General features: G+C 43.4%; 1 protein-coding gene and 1 non-coding gene across 2 annotated transcripts in view; both read left to right on the forward strand.

Moving 5' to 3' along the window:
* Positions 1-23973, forward strand: part of PKD1L3 (polycystin 1 like 3, transient receptor potential channel interacting) — a 45204-nt gene that overhangs the window by 4147 nt on the left and 17084 nt on the right. Inside the window, 15 exon segments of the mRNA XM_060083176.1 lie at positions 439-604; positions 606-630; positions 4205-4435; positions 6390-6491; positions 6775-6953; positions 12427-12558; positions 16843-17041; positions 17382-17633; positions 18082-18128; positions 18130-18157; positions 18159-18264; positions 18899-18946; positions 18949-19090; positions 19189-19415; positions 22258-22262. Coding sequence (XP_059939159.1) covers positions 439-604; positions 606-630; positions 4205-4435; positions 6390-6491; positions 6775-6953; positions 12427-12558; positions 16843-17041; positions 17382-17633; positions 18082-18128; positions 18130-18157; positions 18159-18264; positions 18899-18946; positions 18949-19090; positions 19189-19415; positions 22258-22262 — 1889 coding nt within the window.
* Positions 976-1157, forward strand: LOC132481008 (U2 spliceosomal RNA). The gene has a single exon (XR_009530720.1). It is a non-coding gene; the product is annotated as a U2 spliceosomal RNA (small nuclear RNA).

Consider the following 23973-nt stretch of genomic DNA (forward strand, 5'->3'; position numbering starts at 1 on the left):
GCTCCAGACGCGCAGGCTCAGCGGCCATGGCTCACGGGCCTAGCCGCTCCATGGCATGTGGGATCTTCCCGGACCAGGGCACGAACCTGTGTCCCCTGCATCGGCAGGCGGACTCTCAACCACTGCACCAGGGAAGCCCTGGCTACTCATTTTGATGTGTGATTATTTTGTTTTTCTAAAACTCATAATACATTCTAATTCATTAGCTCTAAGTCTTCATTTATGAAAAGGATATGATTTTTTTTACTGGAACAGGAGTCATCCAAAGCCCCAGACTATATCACCAGTCATTTTCTTTAAAACCATTTGTGATTCTAGGCTTATCATTTCCCCATTTGTAAAATAAAATAATGATAATAATAGACCCTTCTGAAGAAAGGTTCTAATGCTATTTTTACCCCCTTTGAAAGGCAGCTAAGTACTCTTGTTTGTTCTCAGATGAGCAATATACACGGGTGCTGACTCCAGAGAGCCTGCAGTATGGGGTTGGCACCTACTACATAACAGCCCTGTTGAATAGAAGTAAGGAGGGTGCCCAGCAGACGCCCGCCCTGTTCCCGGTGGTCACTGCCATCACCCAGTCTTATTTCTGGGACAGCGGCAACCACGTGGAGGAGCAGCGGATGCCAGGTCAGAAGCTGCCCACTTGTGCCTCTCTCCCACGTTGGCTGGCAGTAAACTCAGTGCTGTGTCATCTCATTTGGGGCGGCCCAGAAAGGAAAAGCATTGGAAGGGAAATAAATCAGCCTGGTTAAAAGGAGGAGGTGTGTGTATGGTGGGCTGAGAGAACGTGTCTCTTTGGAGCAGCCTTCTGCTTTAGATTTGTCATTTTTTCCCCAAACATTAGTCCAGGGTGAATCTGACAATCTACATAAAGTAAGTCAAGTGGTATATGGAAGCTGATAAATTCTACAAGTACTAAATATGCGGACGGTAAAATGAGGCCGAGTTTCTGCTACATAAAAGAGAACTTTTATTGCTTCTCGGCCTTTTGGCTAAGATCAAGTGTAGTATCTATTTATATCAATTTAATATCTGATACATCCTCTATTCAAGGACAATATAGCAACTGGATTTTTGGAGCAGGGAGTTGGAATAGGAGCTTGCTCCATTCACTCCAAAAAAAAAAAGAGAGAGAACGTGTGCACTTAAAAATAAGCTAACAGATTCCTGTACATTCTAAGCCAGGTGGGGACAGACTGTCACTTCTGCAGTTACTGCCTTGTTCCAGGTGTCTGACCACTTTAAAAGGGCGCTATACATTTTCACACTAGTGATCCTGTGAGATCCTGTCTGGTTTCATGTGCCCAAAGAATGTGCTGTAAGCGTCTGGAAATCCTGAGGCAGCTCTTCCTAAAAGATCTGATAGGGCTTCCCTGGTGGCGCAGTGGTTAAGAATCCGCCTCCCAATGCAGGGGACACGGGTTTGATCCCTGGCGGGGGAAGATCCCACATGCCACGGAGCAGCTAAGCCTGTGCACCACAACTACTACGCCTGCGCTCTAGAGCCTGCGAGCCACAACTACTGAAGCCTGCGTGCCTAGAGCCCGTGCTCCGCAACAAAAGAAGCCACCGCAATGAGAAGCCTGCGCACCACAACAAAGAGTAGCCCCTGCTCGCCGCAACTAGAGAAAGCCCGTGCGCAGCAATGAAGACCAAACATAGCCAAAAATATAAATAAATAAATAAATAAATTGATTTTTTAAAAAAATGTGAGAGAGTGTTATCCAGATTGAGAACAGAAGGAAAGAGGATTCCCTGGAAGGCTTCCGCACCATTCATGCAACCCCTCAGACTGGGAGCTTGTTAAAATGCAGGGTCTGTGGCAGTAAGTTGGGGCGGGCCGAAGAGTCTGCCTCTGACAAGTGTCCAGTGCTGCTCGGCAGGGAAGCCCCACGGAGTAGCGAGGTGGGGGAGATTTTCTTCTCTCCCAGCAGTGGCCACTGACTGCAAAAGGCATCAGGACATTTCCTGCCTCCTTGAAGCCTTTGTTATTTGGACTCCATGAAAGTATCAGAGCTCAGAGTGCACGATGAGAATTCCTCCAACGGCCAAAAGTGGACTGGGCAACCAGAACTTAACCTTGTTCTGTGGAAGGAAGTCAGTTATCCTGACAGCATTTTTGACTTTTCACCTACAAAATCAGGTGTGGAATTGGTACCTTCCATTCATTTGCTTAGTGACATTTTAAAAGATATTTTTTATAAAGGAATGTTACAATATATGAAAAGTTATAGGGAATAATATGGTTAAAAAATTAAAGACACTACTCAGCTTTATCACAAAGTTTGTATTTTGCTGTATTTAGTTCAAGTATTTTAAAATTTAAAAAAACACTGGGATAATGGAAGACCTGGGTCTATCCCTCTCCAACCTCATCTCCTCGCTCTTACCAAAGGGTCACCCCTGTCTGGAATTTGGTATATGTGTTCATTCTTTTTTTTTTTTTTAAAGGATCAATCTTTTTTTTTAATGTATTTATTTATTTGGCTGCATTGGGTCTTCGTTGCTGCACGCGGGCTTTCTCTGGTTGCGGCAAGCGGGGGCTAATCTTCATTGCGGTGCACAGGCCTCTTATTGCGGTAGGTTCTCGCTGCATAGCACTGGTTCTAGGCATGCGGGCTTCAGTAGTTGTTGCACGCAGGCTCAGTAGTTGTGGCTTGCAGGCTCTAGAGCGCAGGCTCAGTAGTTGTGGCAAACAGGCTTAGTTGCTCCGCAGCATGTGGGATCTTCCTGGACCAGGGCTCAAACCTATGTCCCCTGCACTGGCAAGCAGATTCTTTTTTTTTTTTTTTTTTTTTCTTTTTGCGGTATGCGGGCCTCTCACTGTTGTGGCCTCTCCCGTTGCGGAGCACAGGCTCCGGACGCGCAGGCCTAGCGGCCATGGCTCACGGGCCCAGCCGCTCCGCGGCATATGGAACCCTCCCAGATCGGGGCACGAACCCGTATCCCCTGCATCGGCAGGCGGACTCTCAACCACTGCGCCACCAGGGAGGCCCGGCAAGCAGATTCTTAACCACTGCACCACCAGGGAAGTCCTATGTGTTCATTCTTTCAACAGATATTTACTGAGATCTAATACATTCCAGACCCACATATAGGAACTAGTGTTGAACAAGAATGTCCTCATGAGCTTACTTTCCAGTGAGGGAGGCTGACAAACTGGATTCATGAATGGTGGTTTGCACACTTTGGGTCTTTGTGTAAATGGTACAATACTATTCGTTTTTTTCTTTTTAAGTTTATTTATTTGTTTTTTGGCTGTGCCTCATGGCATGCAGGATCTTAGTTCCCTGACCAGGGATCAAACCCGTGCCCCCAGCAGTGGAAGCACAGAGTTTTAACCACTGGACCACCAGGCAAGTCCCTATTATATCCTTTTTTAACTTGCTTTGTTCGTTCATCATTCATCCAAGTTGATGAATCCAGCTTCAATTCACTCATTTTTAACTGCTGTATAGCAGTCCATCAGTTGTGGGGTTTTTAAATTATTTTATTTATTTTATTTTTGGCTGCGTTGGGTCTTTTTTGCTGTGTGTGGGCTTTCTCTAGTTGCGGCGAGCAGGGGTTACTCTTCGTTGCGGTGCAAGGGCTTCTCATTGCGGTAGCTTCTCTTTTTGCGGAGCATGGGCTCTAGGCACCTGGGCTTCAGTAGTTGTGGCATACGGGTGCAGTAGTTGTGGCTCGCGGGCTCTAGAGCACAGGCTCAGTAGATGTAGTGCACGGGCTTAGTTGCTCCACGGCATGTGGGATCTTCCCTGACCAGGGATCTAACCTGTGTCCCCTGCATTGGCAAGCGGATTCTTAACCACTGTGCCGCCAGGGAAATCCAGCAGTACATTAGTTTGCCTCTGCTTACTTATTTGTTTGTATGTTCTGCTGTTACTGGACACACAGGCTGTTCTGATTTCTCCTAGTTGTAAACAGTGTTGACAGAGACATCCTTTTTCACATTTCCTTGTGCACATGTGCAAAATTCCCCCAGGATATACATTCAGAACTGGAATCACAGGATTCAAGGAGTTTTGCTTCTTCAGTTTTACTAGATGTTGCCGAGCTGCTGTGCCCATCAGTTGTCCCAGTTTACACCAGCAGAGAATAAGCGATCAGACCTTGTTTCCCAAATCTAAATGCCTGTGTTTGTTTTACATGTGTCCTTTCCTTAGCACGCCAGTTAGAATCAATGTCTTGACTGTTGGGCCAGGTTGGGCCACAGAGCCCACTTTTGAGGACACAGTGTCTATGTAACCACCTGACCTACTTTGGCGGCGGTTTCTTCATTGTGCCTCGGACAGTGAACGTGGAAGACAGAGCTGAGCTGTTCCTTCGCGTGACCAGCAACACCGTCGGGGTGTCCCTGCTGGCCAGCCTTATTGGAGTCTATATGCTCATATTTGTGTGGACTTGGAGAAAGGACCAAGCCGATATGCAGAAGGTGATGAGACTTTGATTCCAAAAGCTTTGCCACAATGTCTTAAATATGTGGAACAAGATGAAAAAAGAAACAAAAACTCTTCATCAAAAGAGGCAGGTGGGGGCTTCCCTGGTGGCACAGTGGTTGAGAGTCTGCCTGCCGATGCAGGGGACACGGGTTCGTGCCCCGGTCCAGGAAGATCCCACAAGCCGCGGAAGCGGCTGGGCCTATGAGCCATGGCCGCTGAGCCTGCGCGTCCGGAGCCTGTGCTCCGCAACAGGAGAGGCCACAACAGTGAGAGGCCTGTGTACCGCAAAAAAAAAAAAAAAAAAAAAAAAGGCAGGTAGAGACTTCCCTGGTGGCGCAGTGGTTAAGAACCTGCCTGCCAATGCAGGGAACACGGGTTCGATCCCTGGTCCGGGAAGATCCCACATGCCACAGAGCAACTAAGCCCATGCGCCACAACTACTGAGCCTGCGCTGTAGAGCCCGTGAGCCACAACTACTGCAGCCCGTGTGCCTAGAGCCTGTGCTCTGCAACAAGAGAAGCCACCACAATGAGAAGCCTGCGCACCGCAACGAAGAGTAGCCCCTGCTCACCGCAACTCAAGAGAAGCCCGCCCATGTGCAGCAACGAAGACCCAATGCAGCAAAAAATAAATAAATTAATTTAAAAAAAAGAGGTAGCATGGTGCTTGGTAGTGTAAGAATTCAAGTGAGGCTTCTCTTAAATTTCTCTTCATATCTTCTGGCTCAAGGCCCAGGGACTTAACTCTTTATCTCCATTATTTTTTCTTTTAGCCAAGGTTGAACCCTCATATGATTCATTTAGGTTGAGAATAAGCCAAAAGAAAACACCCAGAGAGCTTAACTATAATCAAATGCAAGTTTATCTCACTTAATACATTGGATATGAAAATTATGTGTAAGTCAAGTTATAATTTAATGTAATGGCAATATATAGGAAGCCTATATATATATTATTTATTATTATTTTTTTAACTTATTTATTTTTGGCTGCGTTGGGTCCTCGTTGCTGCGCGCAGGCTTCCTCTAGTTGCGGCGAGTGGGGGCTACTCTTCATGGTGGTGTGAGGGCTTCTCATTGTGGTGGCTTCTCTCGTGGCGGAGCACGGGCTCTAGGTGCGTGGGCTCAGTAGTTGTGGCACGTGGGTTTCAGTAGTCATGGCACGTGGGCTTCAGTAGTCGTGGCACGCGGGCTCAGCTCAGTAGTTGTGGCCCATGGGCTCTAGAGTGCAGGCTCGGTAGTTGTGGCGAACAGGCTTAGTTGCTCCGCAGCATGTGGGATCTTCCAGAATCATGGCTCGAACCCATGTCCCCTGCATTGGCAGGCAGATTCTTAACCACTGCACCACCAGGGAAGCTCAGAATCTTTATTTTGAAACAAAAAAAATCCATTGATGACAGCTTCTTTCTAATTTCTGTTCTATATCTTTCTTATTCTTATATTTTCCTACATGTGGAAATTCTAGAATACACAAAGTATCCATTTCTTTATGGCTGTTGGTCTAGAATTACCATTTTTAGTAAATAAAAATACAACAGTTAAATTTGAATTTCCAATAAATAGTGAATGCATTTTTAGTATTATAAGTATGACCCCAAATTATTCATCATTTGTCTGAAATTCAGTTAACTGCGTGTCCTGTATGTTATCTGATAACCCTTTCTGGGTGGGTGGGAGGTGGAGATATTTAGAGCTCCAAGACCCGATCAGTTGATTCCATGAATATTTCATTTTAGAGACATAAACCCTGGACTGTCAGCCCTTATTCCCCCCTTTTGTCACTTAACTTAGGTCTGCTTATCTGTACATCTTCTCCCCACACCTCACCCTCTCTTTCCACAGAGCTGCCTAAGCTGCCGCAGTGCATCCTCCTCTTTCTAACTGGAGGATGCAGGGATCTATACTAAGTGAAGATCTGCTAGTTTTCTTGGTTCTGCTTTTTCCTGCAGGTGAGGGTCACTGTCCTGGCTGATAATGACCCCAGCTCTCAGTTCCACTACCTTATTGAGGTCTCCACGGGCTATCGAAGAAGGGCTGCTACAACAGCTAACGTTAGTGAACTACATGTTCCTCATTTGTTACCTGGTGTCTTCTGCCACGTGAGGTACAGTCTGACTTGGTAATATCCCTGTGTCCAGTTGTCCTTTACAAGGATCCCAGGCAGTGATCTTTCCTGGTTCTAGACTGTACACCTGAAGAGCTCCTTATGCTTGTCTCAGACCCCAAGACTTCGTTTACTTGCAGTGTTCTCTGTCCTCATCTTTCTCCTTAGAGATAAACCAGAAGAATCACGTTATAACGTCCTAAACTGTATCTTCCGTTGTCACATTTTAGGTGGTTGTCACCCTGTATGGATCAGAGGGGCAGAGCGAGCCCCACCATCTTTGTGATTCCCGGAAAGCAGTCTCTGAACGAGGGGGACTGGATGGCTTCCTCCTGGGCACTGCGTCTTCTCTGCGGGAATGACACCGCCTGCAGCTCTGGCATGACAGTTCTGCCGCCAGCCCTTCTCGGTAAGTCCCCGTATCCGGCTGGCATGTTGCTTCTTCTCTGTGCATCTTTAGCATTCTGGGGAAAGACCTGCATGGCTTTACGATAAATAACTATAATGCTTTGGGCCAAATAGTAACAAATGACTGTTAGATTTTACTTTCAGAGCTGTCTACACAGAAGAAACCCTGGGAGGAAATATGGAAAATTAACAACACGATGTTTTACGGGTGGTAGAATGATAGATTTTTTTCCATTAAATGTTGTCATGATGGTGAACAGCAAATAATAACAATGAAATAGTGCCCGAAAGTACCATAAATTGAAAGTATCTCTAAATATGGAAACTATCTTCAAAGAGTAAATTTAGTAAATGACTATATACTGAATATACTTTGGGTCAAAATGAAGAGCTTAAGGAGAGGGGAAGGAACGGAATTACAGTGTGAGATGTGCCTAGAGAGCTAGAGAGAGAAGCGGTCAGTGATGGGTGTGTGCACCTGCCCGGTGCTAGATCCAGATGATTCTGCATCTTCCTTCAGCAGCACTCTAAGAATTAGGAGAGGTGGGTGGAGAAATTATTGAATAGATGATGAAAATTAATTAAGGTTGAGGATTATTGGCTTGTTGGGATTAGGAAAAAAGAAGGGAATGAAGTCAAAGATCTCAGGCGGTATTCAAACAAGTCAGTTGCTGAATATCAGCCACCTGAAAAGAGGGTGCTGCTTGCCTAAAATTGATAGCAAAAGAAGTCCTTCCCTGCTAGGCTAGATACACCAACCACTAGGCCAGGATAACCTGATAATTTGCTTGCTGCTTCCATTCTGTTCAGGTATCTACAAAGCAGTTTGTTGCACTATCACTCCACTTTCATTTATAAAGGTAAATAATGTATAACAAGCACTTGAAAGATACTCAGCATCATTAGTCATCAGGAAATGCAAATTAAAACCACAGTGATAGCACTAAACACCCACCAGAATGACTGAAATTAAAAAGTCTAACAAAACCAGGATTTGGTGAGGGTGGGGAGCAGTTAGAGCTCTCACACACTGCTGGTGGGATGTAAAATGGTACAGCTGTGGTGGAGGACAGTTTGGCAGTTTCTTGTAAGGTTAAACATACATTGACCATATGACCCAGAAATTCCACTCCTAGTTATTTACCCAAGGTAAATGGAAACATATGTCCATTCTGACACATATGTTTATAGCAGCTTTATGAATAATGGCCCCAAACTGGAAACAACACAAATGTCCATCAGGTGAATGAATAAACAAATGTTAGTATGTTCATTCAATGGAATACTACTCACGACAAAAAAGAGCAATCTGCTGAGACACACAGCAATGTGGATGCATCTCAAAAAACATTGTGCTGAGCAAAAGAAGCCAGACACAGAAGGAGACATACTGTACAATTCCACATATATGAAATTCTAAAAAAAGCAAATTATAGAGACAGAAAGCAGATCAGTGGTCACCTGAAGCCAAGGGTGAGCCTGAGGGGGGCTGACTGGAAAAGGCACGAGGGAACTTTTCAGGGTGATGGTGGTGGTGCTTAGTACACAAGTGTATACATTTGTCAAAATGCGTAGAATTTTGTACATTTTAAAGGGGTGCCCTTTATCATATGTAAATTATACCACAACAAAGTTGATCTTTTTTTAAAGTATATGTATAGGAAAAAGTCTAGCGCTATATACACTAAATTATTACCAATAGTTATTGCTGGGTAGTAGGATTATGAATTTTTAAGTTTTTCTTCAGGGTACTTTTAGGTATTTCCAAAAGTTTTTAACAATAAATTTGTATTATTTTATAATTATTGGAAGTACATTTTTAAATTTAAGTAGCTATTTCTTGTGGGTGGTGCCATATAATTCTGTCAAGAGAGTTGTAAACAGGTGCCACATGGTTGCTTTGTCATTCTGAGTCCCTAAGTAACTGCAATGAGCAGAACCACACCATCAAAAACCCCTCCCACCACAAATTAGCCCATGATATGCATGTAACATGAAGATATAAACCTTTTTTTTAAAAAAAAAATAAAGCTATTTCTCTTAGAGGAAACACTTAAAGGAATTCACACCTATATAATATTTTCCACTTTTCTTACTCTTATCACTGGTTTATATCAATTCTAATTTTATATGTGGTCTTTAATTATAATATTTTTTTAACTCATAATGACTTTATGCTCCTAGGGATAGAGATGCTGTCTTATTCATATTTGTAGTCTCAAAAGCTCATACAGTGCCAAAATTATAGTAGGACTCAATAAATATTTGTTACAATTGATAATTAGTCAATATTGTAACAATAAATATTTGTTACAATTAAATTATCAGTTACCTGTTCACTTCTAGAGCTTCATATCAGCTTGTTATTAAGGCTCTTTTGAAAACTTTCTTTAGTCAACATTTTTCTTTCTTTAATTGCAAAAGTAATAGCTGTTTGAATGCAAAAAACTTGGAAAACACAGAAAAGCAAAAGAACTACCCACCCCCAATAAAAAACAGATGGCCAGCATTTTTTCTTAGGAAATGACAATGCTTTCTATATCTTTCTACTAGTCATACTGAATGCATTAACTAGATTTTTCTAACACACATTAGAGTCTCTGTTTCTCTTCTGTATGAAAGACTAAGAGAGTAAAAGCACAAAAAACCCATGACTAGTTTCTCACCAATCAGAAAATGAGTATTTTCTCCTTTTTTATACTTTGCTCTTTTTTTTCGGTACGTGGGCCTCTCACTGCTGTGGCCTCTCCCGCTGCGGAGCACAGGCTCCGGACGCGCAGGCTCAGCGGCCATGGCTCACGGGCCCAGCCGCTCCGCAGCATGTGGGATCTTCCCGGACCGGGGCACGAACCTGTGTCCCCTGCATCGGCAGGCGGACTCTCAACCACTGCGCCACCAGGGAAGCCCTATACTTTGATCTTAAATGAAAGCTTTAATAGTAGCTAAATTTATCTTTCTGTGAATGTGGTTTTCCTTCCACAGGCTTCAGGATTGTAGTTCTTCTTGCTTCTGCTGTCTGCCCTCTGGTGGATGAGGCTATCTAGGAGGCTTGTGCAAGTTTCCTGATGGGAGGGACTGGTGGTGGGTAGAGCTGGCTGTTGCTCTGGTGGGCAGAGCTCAGTAAAACTTTAATCCACTTGTCTGCTGATGGGTGGGGCTGGGTTCCCTCCCTGTTGGTTGTTTGGCCTGAGGCGACCCAACACTGGACCCTATCTGGGCTCTTTGGTGGGGCTAATGGCGGACTCTGGGAAGGCTCACGCCAAGGAGTACTTCCCGTAACTTCTGCTGCCAGTGTCCTCGTTGTCACGGTGAGACACAGCCACCCTCCGCCTCTGCAGGAGGCCCTCCAACACTAGCAGGTAGGTCTGGTTCAGTCTCCTCTGGGGTCACCGCTTCTTCCCCTCGGTCCCTATGCACAGACTACTTTGTGTGTGCCCTCCAAGAGTGGAGTCTCTTGTTTCCCCCAGACCTGTCAAAGTCCTGCAATCAAATCCCACTAGGCTTCAAAGTCTGATACTCCAGGAATTCCTCCTCCTGTTGCCAGACCCCCAGGTTGGGAAGCCTGACGTGAGGCTCAGAACCTTCCCTCCAGCGGGTGGACTTCTGTGGTATAAGTGTTCTCCAGTTTATGAGTCACCTATCCAGCAGTTACGGGTTTTGATTTTATTGTGATTGCACCACTCCTACCGTCTCACTGTGGCTTCTCCTTTGTCTTTGGATGCGGGGTATCTTTTTCCGTGAGTTCCAGGGTCTTCCTGTCGATGATTGTTCAGCAGTTAGTTGTGATTCCTGTGCTCTCGCAAGAGAGAGTGAGCGCACATCCTTCTACTCCGCCATCCAGCAGTAGCTAAGTTTAAATCAAATGCAACTTAGTCACCTGTGATTTTACAAACTGCCTCAGTAAGAGATTCCCAGAAATATTTTAGCTTTAAAGCAATCTGTACTCCTTGCACAGAAAATAATTTCCAACTAAAATTAAGCAAGACTTTTGACCAGAGAGATTTGAATGGTTTCATATAGACTCTTGGGGAAGTAGCATCCTTACAGTAAAAGAGGAGATTAGCTGACTAGGTACAGATGGAGTCAAACAGGCTGAACAATTAGGGGTCCCCGAGGACAAGTTTGTTGATGGTTGAAATTAGGGGAGAAGGTAGACACATGGTAAAACTCTGTGGTTGGAAAGAGGATGCAATTTCAGGGCCTGTGGCTCTGAAGCCAAGACGAAGCCATAGCCCCAAATAGGACAAGTCATTAATGTAAACATTAAAGACCACTCCCCACCTCACCTCCCAAAGACACCCCCTCAGACCCTGGTAATTAAAGATAGAGGCAGATAGGATGCTTACAGAGATGGCAGGGCACTGTCGTCACATGTGGAACAAGAAAACTTAAGGAATACAAACACACCCTGAACTATTCCTAGGTTATGGAAGTCTGCATTCTGGTGTTTGGTACATGAACTCCCTTAGAGGTTGGGAAGGAAAAAATGGGATCAGCTCTGGTTTCTTTCTTTAGTTCTTGCCCCATGATGAAACAGAATCCATTTACTTGGACACTCACTGTCAGTGAAAAATTACTTATTTTTTAAATTAATTTTTGTTGCAGTATAATTGACATACAACTTTATATTAGTTTCAGGTCTACAACATAATAATTCGATGTTTGTATATATTGTGAAATGACCACCACCATAAGTCTAGTTAACAACTGTCACCATACATACTTAACAAAATTTTGTTTTTCTTGTGCTGAAAGCTCTTAAGATCTACTCTTGTAGCAACTTTCAAATATGCAACACAATATTATTAACTATAGTCACCATGCTGTACATTACATCCCCATGACTTGATAATTTTATAACTGGAAGTTTGTACCTTTTGACTCCCTTCCCCTGGTTCACCCAGCCCTCCACCACCCCCACCTCTGGCAACCACTAATCTGTTCTCTGTATCTATGAGCTCAGTTCTGGTTTTTTTTTTTTTTTTCTTTAAGCCTATTTGATTAACTCTGGTGTTTTGTTTATTTATTTAGTTTTGGCTGCACCGGTTCTTAGTTGCAGTATGCAGACTTCTTAGTTGCGGCACATGGGATCTAGTTCCCCAACTGGGGATTGAACCTGGGCCCCCTGCATCTTACCCACTGGACCACCAGGGATGTCCCTGGTTTTGGTTTTTCGTTTGTGTTTTGCTTTGTTTTTACATTCTACATATAAGTGAGATCATACGGTATTTATTTGTCTTTCTCTGACTTATTTTACTTAGCTTAATGCCCTCTATTCACATTGTCACAAATGGCGAAATGTCATTCTTTTTTATGGCTGAATGATATTCCATTTGTACATATACCACATTTTCTTTATCCATTCAGCCATCAGTGGACATTTAGGTTGTTTCCCTAAGATTACTTCTTATTACAGCAACTGATTTGTGCCCACCTCCCTAACATGATTGTCTTTATTTTACTATAGGTATGTAAATTGTCACTGACATGGCAGGTAAAAGGAAATGGCATTTCCTGTGCAATTGTTGGCTGGCCACGGACCTTGGAGACTGTGAGCGTGACTGGATCTTCATACCGGTCTCAAAGAAGGAGCTCTTTTCCTTTAGGTACTCTTGAGAAATTATGGTGTGCTACATGTCTCTGAGGCTTTGTTCATTTTCTTCACTCCTTTTCTTTCGGTTCCTCAGACAAGATAATTTCAATTGATCTATCTTCATGTTTGCTGATTCTTTCTCCTGCCTGCTCACATCTGCTGCTGGGCCTCTAGTGAATTTTTCATTTCACTTATTGTATTTTTCAGCTGCAGTCTTTTTATTTTTCCAGCTGCAGACTTTCTATTTGGTTCTTTTTTTTGTGTGTGTGGTATGCAGGCCTCTCACTGTTGTGGCCTCTCCCATTGCGGAGCGCAGGACGCGCAGGCCCAGCGGCCATGGCTCACAGGCCCAGCCACTCCGCGGCATGTGGGATCCTTCCGGACCGGGGCACGAACCCGCGTCCCCTGCATTGGCAGGCGGACTCTCAACCACTGTGCCACCAGGGAAGCCCTCTATTTGGTTCTTTTAAAAAATAATTTCTGTATCTTCATTAATACTCTCTGTTTAGCATTCTCGTTTACTTTCCTTTAGTTCCTTGATATGATTTCCTTTATAGTTCTTTGAAGATATTTAAAATAGCTGATTTGAAATCTTTATCTAGTAAACCCAGTGTCTTGGCTTCCTCAGCAGTAATCTGTTGACTTGGGTTGGGGGGGTGTGTGAGAGAGAGAGAGATACTTTCTTGTTTCTTTTCATGTCTTGTGATCTTCTGTTGAAAACTGGACATTTTAAATAATAGAATGTGGCAACTCTGAAGGTCAGATTTCCTTCCTCTCCCCCAGTATTTGTTGTTCTTAGTGTTTGTTGTTGTGTAGTGTCTAACTAATTCTGTAACGCCTGTGTTCTTTGTCACGTGTGAAAACTGCAGTTTCTGCTCAGTCAGCTTAGTGGTCAGCTAATAACTAAGACAGAGGCTTCTCTCATTGCCTGAACCAGTGAGCCTCCCAGTCGTTGCCGAGGGGTTTTGCGTGCATGTTGTGCCAATGCCTCTAGCGCTCCGCAAGGCAACTGACAGCTGTGCCTCAGCCTTCACTTCCTGCTTGCTGAGAGCTTCAGGGTCATCCAGGGGTAAAGGCGTAGGGCCTTCTCAGGTATTTCCTGAGCATGCATACAGCCCTGGGCATGCATGTGGCCTTCTAGGTTCCCAGGACTGTGTCAGAGCTTTTCAAAACTCCTGTGGACTTCTCATTTTCCAGCTTTTCCATTTAAGCTTTTTGGTTAGCCTATTGTTTGCCTACCATATCAGGCAGCTGTGAACAATCGCCTCTGAATACTTTGGACAGTGCCCTCAGGGAAAAAGCATTTTTCACTGGATGAGCCTCCAGTCACATCACATAAGGACAGCCTTGCAAGTGGAGTTTTCCAAGGAACTATCAGACAAATCAAATAATGACAGTTCTCTGGGAAAGGAGGCTTTTAAGGAGCTCCAACCCCATTCTCCTCCCTCTAGTGACTGCCAGGCTGCTGGATTTCACTGTGATCGAAGGCTGTTGGTTTTCAAGGTTACCATGGAGCTAGAGAAAGGGAGCTGGGAAAATAGGGCAATTTAAAATGCCACAGGGCTTCCCTGGTGGCGCAGTGGTTGAGAGTCCGCCTGCCGATGCAGGAGACACGGGTTCGTGCCCCAGTCCGGGAAGATCCCACATGCTGCGGAGCGGCTGGGCCCGTGAGCCATGGCCGCTGAGCCTGCGCTTCCGGAGCTTGTGCTCTGCAACAGGGAGGCCACAACAGTGAGAGGCCCGTGTACCACAAAAAAAAAAAAAAAAAAAAAGCCACAAAATTCACTGTTCTTACTAATATTCAGCCATTTTTCTTGAGTAAACACTCCCAGGTTAACACAAACCTTTGGTTATTTACCTGAGTTCTGAAAATTTTGATTCTGGCTTTTTTTTTTTTTTTTTTTTTTTGGTACGCGGGCCTCTCACTGTTGTGGCCTCTCCCATTACGGAGCACAGGCTCTGGACACACAGGCTCAGCGGCCATGGCGCAGGCTCAGCGGCCATGGCTCACGGGCCCAGCCGCTCTGCGGCATGTGGGATCTTCCCGGACCGGGGCACGAACCCTCATCCCCTGCATTGGTAGGCGGACTCTCAACCACTGCGCCACCAGGGAAGCCCTGATTCTGGCTTTTTAAGAGAAGTTTTATCATTGCTTTTATGGAGGAATTTTCAGAGGCCTTTACTCCACCGTTTCCACTGACCCAAATGGATTTAGACAATTTACTACTTATAGCAGTAGTAGCAACCAGAGCAATATTTTGTGTCAGTTCCCGGATTCGACAGGGTGATGTAATGAGAGCCAGGTGTTAGCTGCACATGCAATGGAGGTGCATCACAAAAGAGGAACCTCAAGATTAGGAGACTCTGATCTGATATACCAGCTGCCAGAAAACCTGCCTATCCTTCCCTGTAGAATGAGACATTTTCTTCATTAGCCTGGAATGTAGGGAAATCTCTCAAGGGGTGAGAAGAGGGCATTTCTATCTTTGTTACCCTAGAATGTCTCTGGGGAGTAGGATGTCTCTATCTTTACAATCTGGAAATGCAAATAAGTTGGCTCCAAAAAGTTTTCCTGACTGTCTGTTTTCAGGGCTGTCTGCTTATACAAAGATACTTGAAAAGATAGTCCAGGACACAGTTTTTATTAATGCCTAAATGGGAAGCATTCATGGAGAATTGCCTTCCAACACTGCCTGTTATGTCAGTCTAGCTGTCATTCTTCTAAAGTATGTTGTCTTTTCTCTTTTTAATATTTTCTCTTTATCCTTGATGTTCCAAATTTTACCATAATTCTTTTCAATGTAGATTCACTGTTTATACTATTTAGTACTCAGAATGTACTTAAATTTTTTTTTGTTGTGGTAAAATACACATAACATAAAATGTAGTGTTGATATACAGAATCATGTCTTAAATTCGCAGAAATTCTCAGATGTCACTTCTGAAAATATTGCTCCTCTGACATTGCTTTACTCTATGCTGGAGCCTCTCAAACTATCCTCCACGTTTTTAAGCCGCTCTTGCGTGCATATCTTTTTTGTCTCTCTGTGATGTGTTCTGGGTGAATTCTTTCATACTACATTTCAGTTCACTAATTTTCTCTTTATCCAGGTCCCTTTCTCCTAATTTTTTTGTTTTGAGGACCATATTTTTCAGTTTCAAGAGTTCTAATTTATTTCTGTTTTTCATAATTTTTTATTATTTTAAAGTGAACATTATTCCTTTACTTGTATCTTTGAGCAACCTGAAATACTTAAAGTCTTTGTCAGACTGTCCCATGAAATTAATTTCTTCTGGACTGAATTACTGATTGTGTTGGCTGCCTTTCTTAGCATTAGATTTCTTCATGTGTTTAGGAACTTGGGGTTGTAGGTTGGTTTCATTTTTAAATCTCAACCTCTCTCTTTTTCTCCACACATCCCTGACTAGTACTTTTTTGATGTTTTCATCCAACCCTTCACATCACTAATCTAGAGCTAGGTCTTATTATATTATACCATTTTGGAGCTCCTATTCCTCCGTGAAATTAATGAAACCAGATCTGTTGCACGTCTTGTCATGAGCCAGTGGATCTGTTGGCTCAATTCCTGGTCCTGGGGCTGTCCACTCTCACCCACCTCCCTACTTATAAATGTGTAGCCCTGTGGCAGTTTTTTGTTCTGCAGAATTCTTCCATGAGCTCCAGCCTCAACCCTGGCTTCAGGCAGTGAAGTTGGCTTTACTCTCCCTTTCCCCACTCCATGAATCACTTTCAGTTCCAGTTACTCTATGGAAATCAAACTTTGACCTGTGTATGCCTTCTTCCAGACCTGGAGCACAGAATCCTGTGGCTTCTTCCCCACCTACCATCTTGTTTCTCATTCCAGTCCTCTTTCTCAGAGACTTTTATTTTGTTTTTAAGCCCAGCCAATGTTTTGGGTTCTTTCTTTTTATATCATATTTATAGTTCCTTTTGGAGTAGAGAAGGTGCTCCAAGTATGAACTTACCCAACTATCTTGAGTGGACGCTTAATGCAAACTTTCTAAGAGTAAAAGATTCATCGAAACTCTGATAAAGCTAAAACGAGTTTTGGTTTTAAAATCTCATGCAATCAAATTACCCTTATCTTCAAAAACCTTTTACCCCAAAATAACAAAAAAATCGTATCATCAAGTCATCTGAAAGCTTCTTCACGGAGGTGTTGAGCAGTGGCCGAGTTGTTGCTGTGCAGCTTGCTGCCAGGCAAACCGCATTCTAGACTAGGGCACTTTCAGAATGAAATCTCATGCCTTATCCTGTTCTAATTTATCTTGTTAAACACCTGTTCTCCTCCATGATTGTAGAAGATTTCACCCAGGATTGTCTGTGGCTCTCAGTCACAACTTGACATCCCTGGACCCAGTTTACAAGAGTCCAGCGGCTCACCTGCTGCATGACCCTCCTTCTCTGCAACATGGTCACCTATGTCATGTTCTAGAAGATGAACGGCACCACCACCAAGAGACATGAGCAAGCTGTGGGTGAGCCCTGATGTGTGCTGTTTGTGGCACGTAGTCCTTTGACTACTCCACTCTCCTTCCTTCCAAAGTTAGAAACAGAATCAGTATGTGCCTTCACTTTTCCTCTGCTGCCCTCACATTAGAATACTCATTTAATTCTACTCTTAAAGGAGAATAATCATTTATTCTAACATTAGAGTACACATTTTCCCACAGGTCTCATTTATTAACAAATGATCAGGATCTTTACTGCCATGATAACTTGCTATCCTTAGATAATCATAGTTAAATTGCTAAATAAATACTTAAACCTGGGAGAGGAACGCCTTGGGGATGATTTTAATTGTTGAGGATGAGGGTTGTATGTCATGGTTTGCTTTCATGGGCCCATTTGCTGTGACCTGGTCAGAACTGCTCGTCAGCATCCAAACTGCTGTCATCCTTTTCCCCGTCAGTCTTGGGATTGGGCGGCTTTTCCCGTTGATTCAACCACAGGAACCTCTACCTCTCTTTCCTCCCATCCAGGCCTCCTGCCTCTCAGATGCTTCTTTTGAGCCTCTCTCTCTCTCACAGAGATAGTTGAGGTAAGTTTGGTATCAAATTTTACAGGTAAACGTCATGCTCCCTCCCCCATGTAGTGGAAAAGGTCAGTAGAAAGGATCTCCTGCAAGGCTCCTGAGGTCCTGTTAAACTTAATAGTTTTTCTCTAATTCCTGTCCCCCGAGTCATCCCTGTGCCTCTGTTTTTTTTTCTCTTCATTATGCAGTGATGTGAGCACTGATGTGAGTGCAGAATGTACTACTCTGGAGGTGTTTTAGTTTTCGACGTTTGATCAAACGGTCTCTTCTTTCATCCTAGATTCTCTTATAAAACTAGTTCTGAAGCTACTGTGAGGTGACTTCTTTCTGAAAAAGGAGAGAGAAAGTGAAAAACTGAGGTTCTTTACACTAAGCATATGCCCCTCCAAGTAGAGAAACAGCCTTCTTACCATCTGTAATTGCTACCAGTCCTGGGTTTAATGTAAAACTAACTTTTCTCATCTTGGTTCTACATTCAGAAATTAAAGGAAACTGTGGGATTCCTGCTCAGAAGAAATACGTACCTACTCTGAGTGTGAACAGTCTTCATGGAGTTCTTTCTTACAACATTAACCAGCTGGTGAAGCTTTTATCCAGCCTCGTCTGTTCTTACTTAGAGGGTCAAGGCCGTCACCAGCCGGCAGGACCCTACTGGGCAAATGGTAAAGTTCAGTAAGTTTCCGTATCTAATCTCTTATCTGCCTCCCACTCTCTTACTTTGTATTCATTCTTACCTCTCAGCATAACCAACAGGCATGGTACGACCTTCTGCTTGTTTTAATTTCCTTAAACTTCCAGTATGGAGCTGATAGCTTTGATCCCTCTGATGGCTTCTGAGACAATATATCTGGTCTTACAAAGTAAAGGATTAAGGAAAATCCACAAAAAATGTCCTCTGTCTCAGACCCCCATATTTCATCTACTTTGTCGGGGGCTATTGAAACTTGTCCTTCTTTTTCTTCTATGGAATGATGAGATTATGCGATTTATGGATTCTTGAATATAGTCTGGGCCTTCTGAGCACTTATAGTTTACATGTACTGCAGTTCTGATGAAAAAGTACAATTAACTTTACAAGTTTTTCGATTCTGTATCAAAGTATAGAATTTTACAAATTGTTGTGAATTCACCAGAGTGCTCAGAGAAGACAGTAATTCTGCAGGTGTTGGGTCCAGTCTCCAGTGACTGGGAAAATTTAACCTCATCATCAGTTAACGAGTTGCTAATTTCTACCAGGAATTACTATTTATTGAAATCTTCCACTTGTCCAAGTGTCAACCTGGAATGTACTTTCAGTGGTTCCTGAAAATCACCATCATTTCCACAGTTACCTGCTCAGAGTTGTGCGAGGCTCCAGTCTCACTTAGGCACACTGGGTCCCGCCCAGGCCCATCAGCCCTGTGACTTCCTGGATGCAGTCAGCCAACTGCAAGAACTCCAGGAACTGTTGGAAATGTGTATTCTTCCCATAGAGCAAGGGCCATCCAGGTAATGCATCGCACCAGGCTCTCTTTATCACCTGTACTTCCTAAACCTGTCTCTCAGCTGTTGGCTATGAGATTATTCCTTCAACTTCTATTCCTAAGGGACGCAGCCAGAGCCTTCCCCATCCTGAGCCCAGACGGGAAGCAGCCCATCTCTAATGGCCGGCTCAGATGGTTGACTTACTTCTGCTGGCTCCTTCTGGTGTCACTAGCCTGGCCTCAGCCTTTTTTTACAGCACTTTATAGCCTGGAAGTGAACAAAGACCAAGCCACCAGCTGCGTTATTTCGATATTATCTTTGCTTCAGAACATCTTCATCACCAGTAAAGGTACGTGAGAAACAGTGACACCGGCATGGGAGGAAACATTGTAGTTGCAGGAAGCTTGGGAATCCGAGGTCTGTGGGTGTCAATCCAGGGTGTCTAATGATTCTTACAACTTGACAAAAACAAAAAAACAAAACAGAAATTGGCAGAGTGAAATTTGTTAGGGGTACATGTGCAGTAGTCACAGAAAAAACTAATAAAAACTGATGGACTAGTAGAAGTTTAGCAAAAAAGGATTGGGAAGTTATGAGGGACAAGTAAAAAATCAACACTAAACTACCTTAAAAAAAAAGAAAACTTACTTTTTAAAAATCGTCCCTTTCCTGGGCTTCCCTGGTGGCACAGTGGTTAAGAATCCGCCTGCCAGTGAAGGGGACACGAGTTCGAGCCCTGGTCCGGGAAGATCCCACATGTCACAGAGCAACTAAGCCCTGCGCCACAACTACTGAGCCTGTGCTTTAGAGCCCACGAGCCAAAACTACTGAGCCCCGTGCCACAACTATTGAAGCCCACATGCCTAGAGCCCGTGCTCCACAACAAGAGAAGCCACAGCAATGAGAAGCCTGCACACCACAATGAAGAGTAGCCTCCGCTCACTGCAACTAGAGAAAGCCCACGCACAGCAGTGAAGACCCAATACAGTGAAAAAATAATTAATTAATTAATTTTAAAAGATGGTGGGGTTTTTTTTTGTTTTGTTTTGTTTTTTGCGGTACGCGGGCCTCTCACTGTTGTGGCCTCTCCCGTTGCGGAGCACAGGTTCCGGACTCGCAGGCTCAGCGGCCATGGCTCACAGGCCCAGCCGCTCTGTGGCATGCGGGATCCTCCTGGACCAGGGCACGAACCTGTGTCCCCTGCATCGGCAGGCGGACTCTCAACCACTGTGCCACCAGGGAAGCCCAAAAAGATGTTTTTTTGTTATGTGTATTTTACTACAATTTTAAAAAATCCAATCAGTGTTCACATTTTCCCAGTTGTCTTATAAGTATTTATAGTTGTTTTGTTCAAATCAAGATCTAAATAAGGTCCATGTGTTGCAATGAGTTTGTCTCAAGTATTTTTAATATTTAATCTATAGATTCTCCCTCCTTTTTTCTCTTTCTGTCACTCTCTATTCCTGCTATTTTTCTTACAATATATGTATTGAAGAAACCAAGTTGTTTGTCGTATAGAGTTTCCAACATTCTGGATTTTGGTGACAGGATTACTTCTGCTTTAAGAACCTACAAGCACACTTGGGGAGCTTTTAAAACTCTTGGTGCCCAGGCCTCTCTCGAGACCAATCAAATTGTAATCCCTGGAGATGGGATCCAAGGCCCAACGTGTCGAAAGCTTCCCAGGTGTTTCCATTGTGCAGCCCCATTTGAGACCCACTGATCCTAGAAGAGGGACAGAGTACAAGGAGTAGGTAAACCTTAAATAAAAAGAACTGCTGGAAGAGACAAACCAAAAAATAGCAAGGGCTCTTAAGGAGATTCCATTACATCAGACACACAGTCAAAGGCTTTTAGGAAATGAAAAACCTGATTTACAGATTTTAAAAATTCAGAAGTTGAATTGAAGAGGTCATTACTGGGGACTTCCCTGATGGTCCAGTGGTAAAGAATCTGCCTTCCAATGCAGGGAACACGGGTTCGATCCCTCATTGGGGAACTAAGATCCCACATGCCACACACGGGGCAACTAAGCCCACGTGCCACAACTACTGAGCCTGCGCACCTCAACTAGAGAGCCTGCGTGCTGCAAACTACAGAGCCCATGCACTCTGGATCCCATGCGCCACAACTAGAGAGAGAAAATCTGCACTCCACAACTAGAGAGAAGCCCAAGGCCCACAACAAAGAGCCTGCACTGCAATGAAAGATCCCACATGCCTCAAGACCCGATGCAGCCAAAAATAATAAGAAAAAAAAAATATGTATAAAAAAAGATGTCATTATTGAGACTCAAATTAATGGATCAGGAAGATCAAACTAAAATGCAAAGCATAAGACATGTAAGAAAAAGACTTAAACAGTAGATCCAGGGGACTTAACATGCAGTTAAGATGAGTGGTAATAATAAAACAGTTGAAAAAATTCCACTGTTGCAAAGAAATACTGAATTTGTTGACAGGCCTCAACTAGTTCCAGGCATAGTTAAGTTAAAAAGACACACTGAGGGCTTCCCTGATGGAGCAGTGGTTGGGAGTCCGCCTGCCGATGCAGGGGACACGGGTTTGTGCCCCGGTCTGGGAGGATCCCACATGCCGCGGAGCGGCTGGGCCCGTGAGCCATGGCTGCTGAGCCTGCGCGTCCAGAGCCTGTGCTCCACAACGGGAGAGGCCACAATAGTGAGAGGCCTGCGTACCGCAAAAAAAAGACACACTGAAATGGAGAATAGTAGTTCTGGAACAGGGCCCAAGATTCTGCATTCCTAACAAGTTCCTAGGTGATGCTGCTGCTGATCTGTGGATCACACTTCAAGTAGTATCACTATGAATACAAACCTAGTTCCTCTGAAAAGTCAGTATCACGAGAGAAAAATTAATGGGTGAGCACTGTTCTATATCCTTTGAATAAATGAGCCATTTTTAATATGGATCAGATAGTATACTAGGAAATTATTGATCATTTCCTTAAGTATGATAATGATATGAAAATAGCCTGATTTTTAGGAGACACATGCTTGAAAACAGGAAGCCCTTGCTTTCCACTGTTTCAGTTTGTACATGAATTTCATTTACTCTGGTTCAGTTGAATAACACCAGTTTCCCAGCAATACAGTTCAAATCTCAGTTACCGGGACTTCCCTGGTGGTACAGTGGTTAAGAATCCACCTGCCAATGCAGGGGACACGGGTTCAGTCCGAGTTCCGGAAGATCCCACCTGCCACCGAGCAACTAAGCTCTCGTGCCACAACTACTGAGCCTGCACTCTAGGGCCAACAAGCCACAACTACTGAGCCCGCGCCCTAGAGCCCAAGCTCCACAACAAGAGAAGCCACCGCAATGAGAAGACCACGCACTGCAACAAAGAGTAGCCCCTGCTCGCCACAACTAGAGAAACCCGCATGAAGCGATGAAGACCCAATGCGGCCAAAAATAAAAATAAAATTAATTAATCTAATTAAATTGATAGCCAATAAGAACCTACTGTATAGCAAAAAAAAAAAAAAATCTCAGCATGGTATATCGACTGTGAGTGATTGCATAAAGTACCAACTGCTGCTAGCCCTTTAGCCCATAATTCACTATGTAAATTAACAGGTGCACATCATGATCAGTGACCAATCATGTCACTTCTCAAAGTGTGGGTGATTGGTCACCTGTTATCCTGTTTATGTACAGACAGCAAATTGTGTAGTTGTGTTATTTCTTTGTCTCCCAGTCATAAACTCTGTGACATTTACCATGAAATGGATAATTGAAAGAGGACCTTGGCCAACAAAGATGAAAATGCAGCAAATTAACAAAATAACACTGAAAGTGAAATTTGAATAGACTGTAAATGGAGTTATACAAGAAGCCGCTGTCCATGGGAAGGTGGCCTGTGTTCAGGAAACTGTAGATATACACCCAGGTGAACTTAGTAAAGTCAAACATACCAACATAAATGGAGAAATTGGTTATGAAGAAAAGGATGATGATGTCCCAAAGGAAGTAACACTGACAAAAAACTAACATTAAAGCGACTCTCGGAGATGTTTCACAGCATTGAAAGCATAAAGGATAAGATGCTGGAAGCCAATGCAAACTTAGAACAGTATGACAGTTCACCAAAGGCACAGACAAAATGCTCTCCCTGTATCCTATGTTATACAACAAGAGGAAGGCCAGCACTGTTCAAATTATTCTTGGTAAATTTTCTACAAAGAAGTAACTTTAATTCTCAATGTTTCTAATGTTTTAAATTACACATTAGTTTTACTACTTCTAAAGTTTTCCTTGTACCTTTATAATGAACAATAAGAGATTTTAATGTTTTGACATAAATATTTAAATGTCACAGAATGATCATAATTTTTCCCCACTGACGATTAAGATGACTGCACAGTTTCAGCTTGCTAGGTCATTTGTATGATCCCACACTACCATGTAAAGTGAGAATTACCTTTAATTAGGTGTGAAATGTCATGTCTGTTATTTTCAAGTGCTTTAGAAAAAGAAGCAAAACAAATATGGTGAAAAGTTAACTTTTGTATCTTCCAATTTTTATGTATGTTTTTAAAATTTAATAATAAAATGTCAGATAAAAATAACTCAATGGGGACTTCCCTGGTGGTCCAGTGGTTAAGATTCCACATTCCCAACGCAGGGGGCCTGGGTTTGATCCCTGGCCGGGGAACTAGATCCCACATGCTGCAACTAAGAGTTCACATGCCGCAGCTACGAAGCCCACATGCTGCGATTAAATATCCCATGTGCCGCAACTAAGACCCGGTGCAGCCAAACAAATGAATAAATAAAATAAATAAATATTAAAAAAAATAGTAACTGAGTGGATCATATACTCAAATGTAAAATTACAAATCTTTTAGAAGGAAACATAGGTGAAAATCTTCGAAACCTTAGGCTAGGCAA

The sequence above is a fragment of the Mesoplodon densirostris genome, chromosome 19 (genome assembly GCF_025265405.1).
Source record: "Mesoplodon densirostris isolate mMesDen1 chromosome 19, mMesDen1 primary haplotype, whole genome shotgun sequence".
Classification (NCBI taxonomy): Eukaryota; Metazoa; Chordata; class Mammalia; order Artiodactyla; family Ziphiidae; genus Mesoplodon; species Mesoplodon densirostris.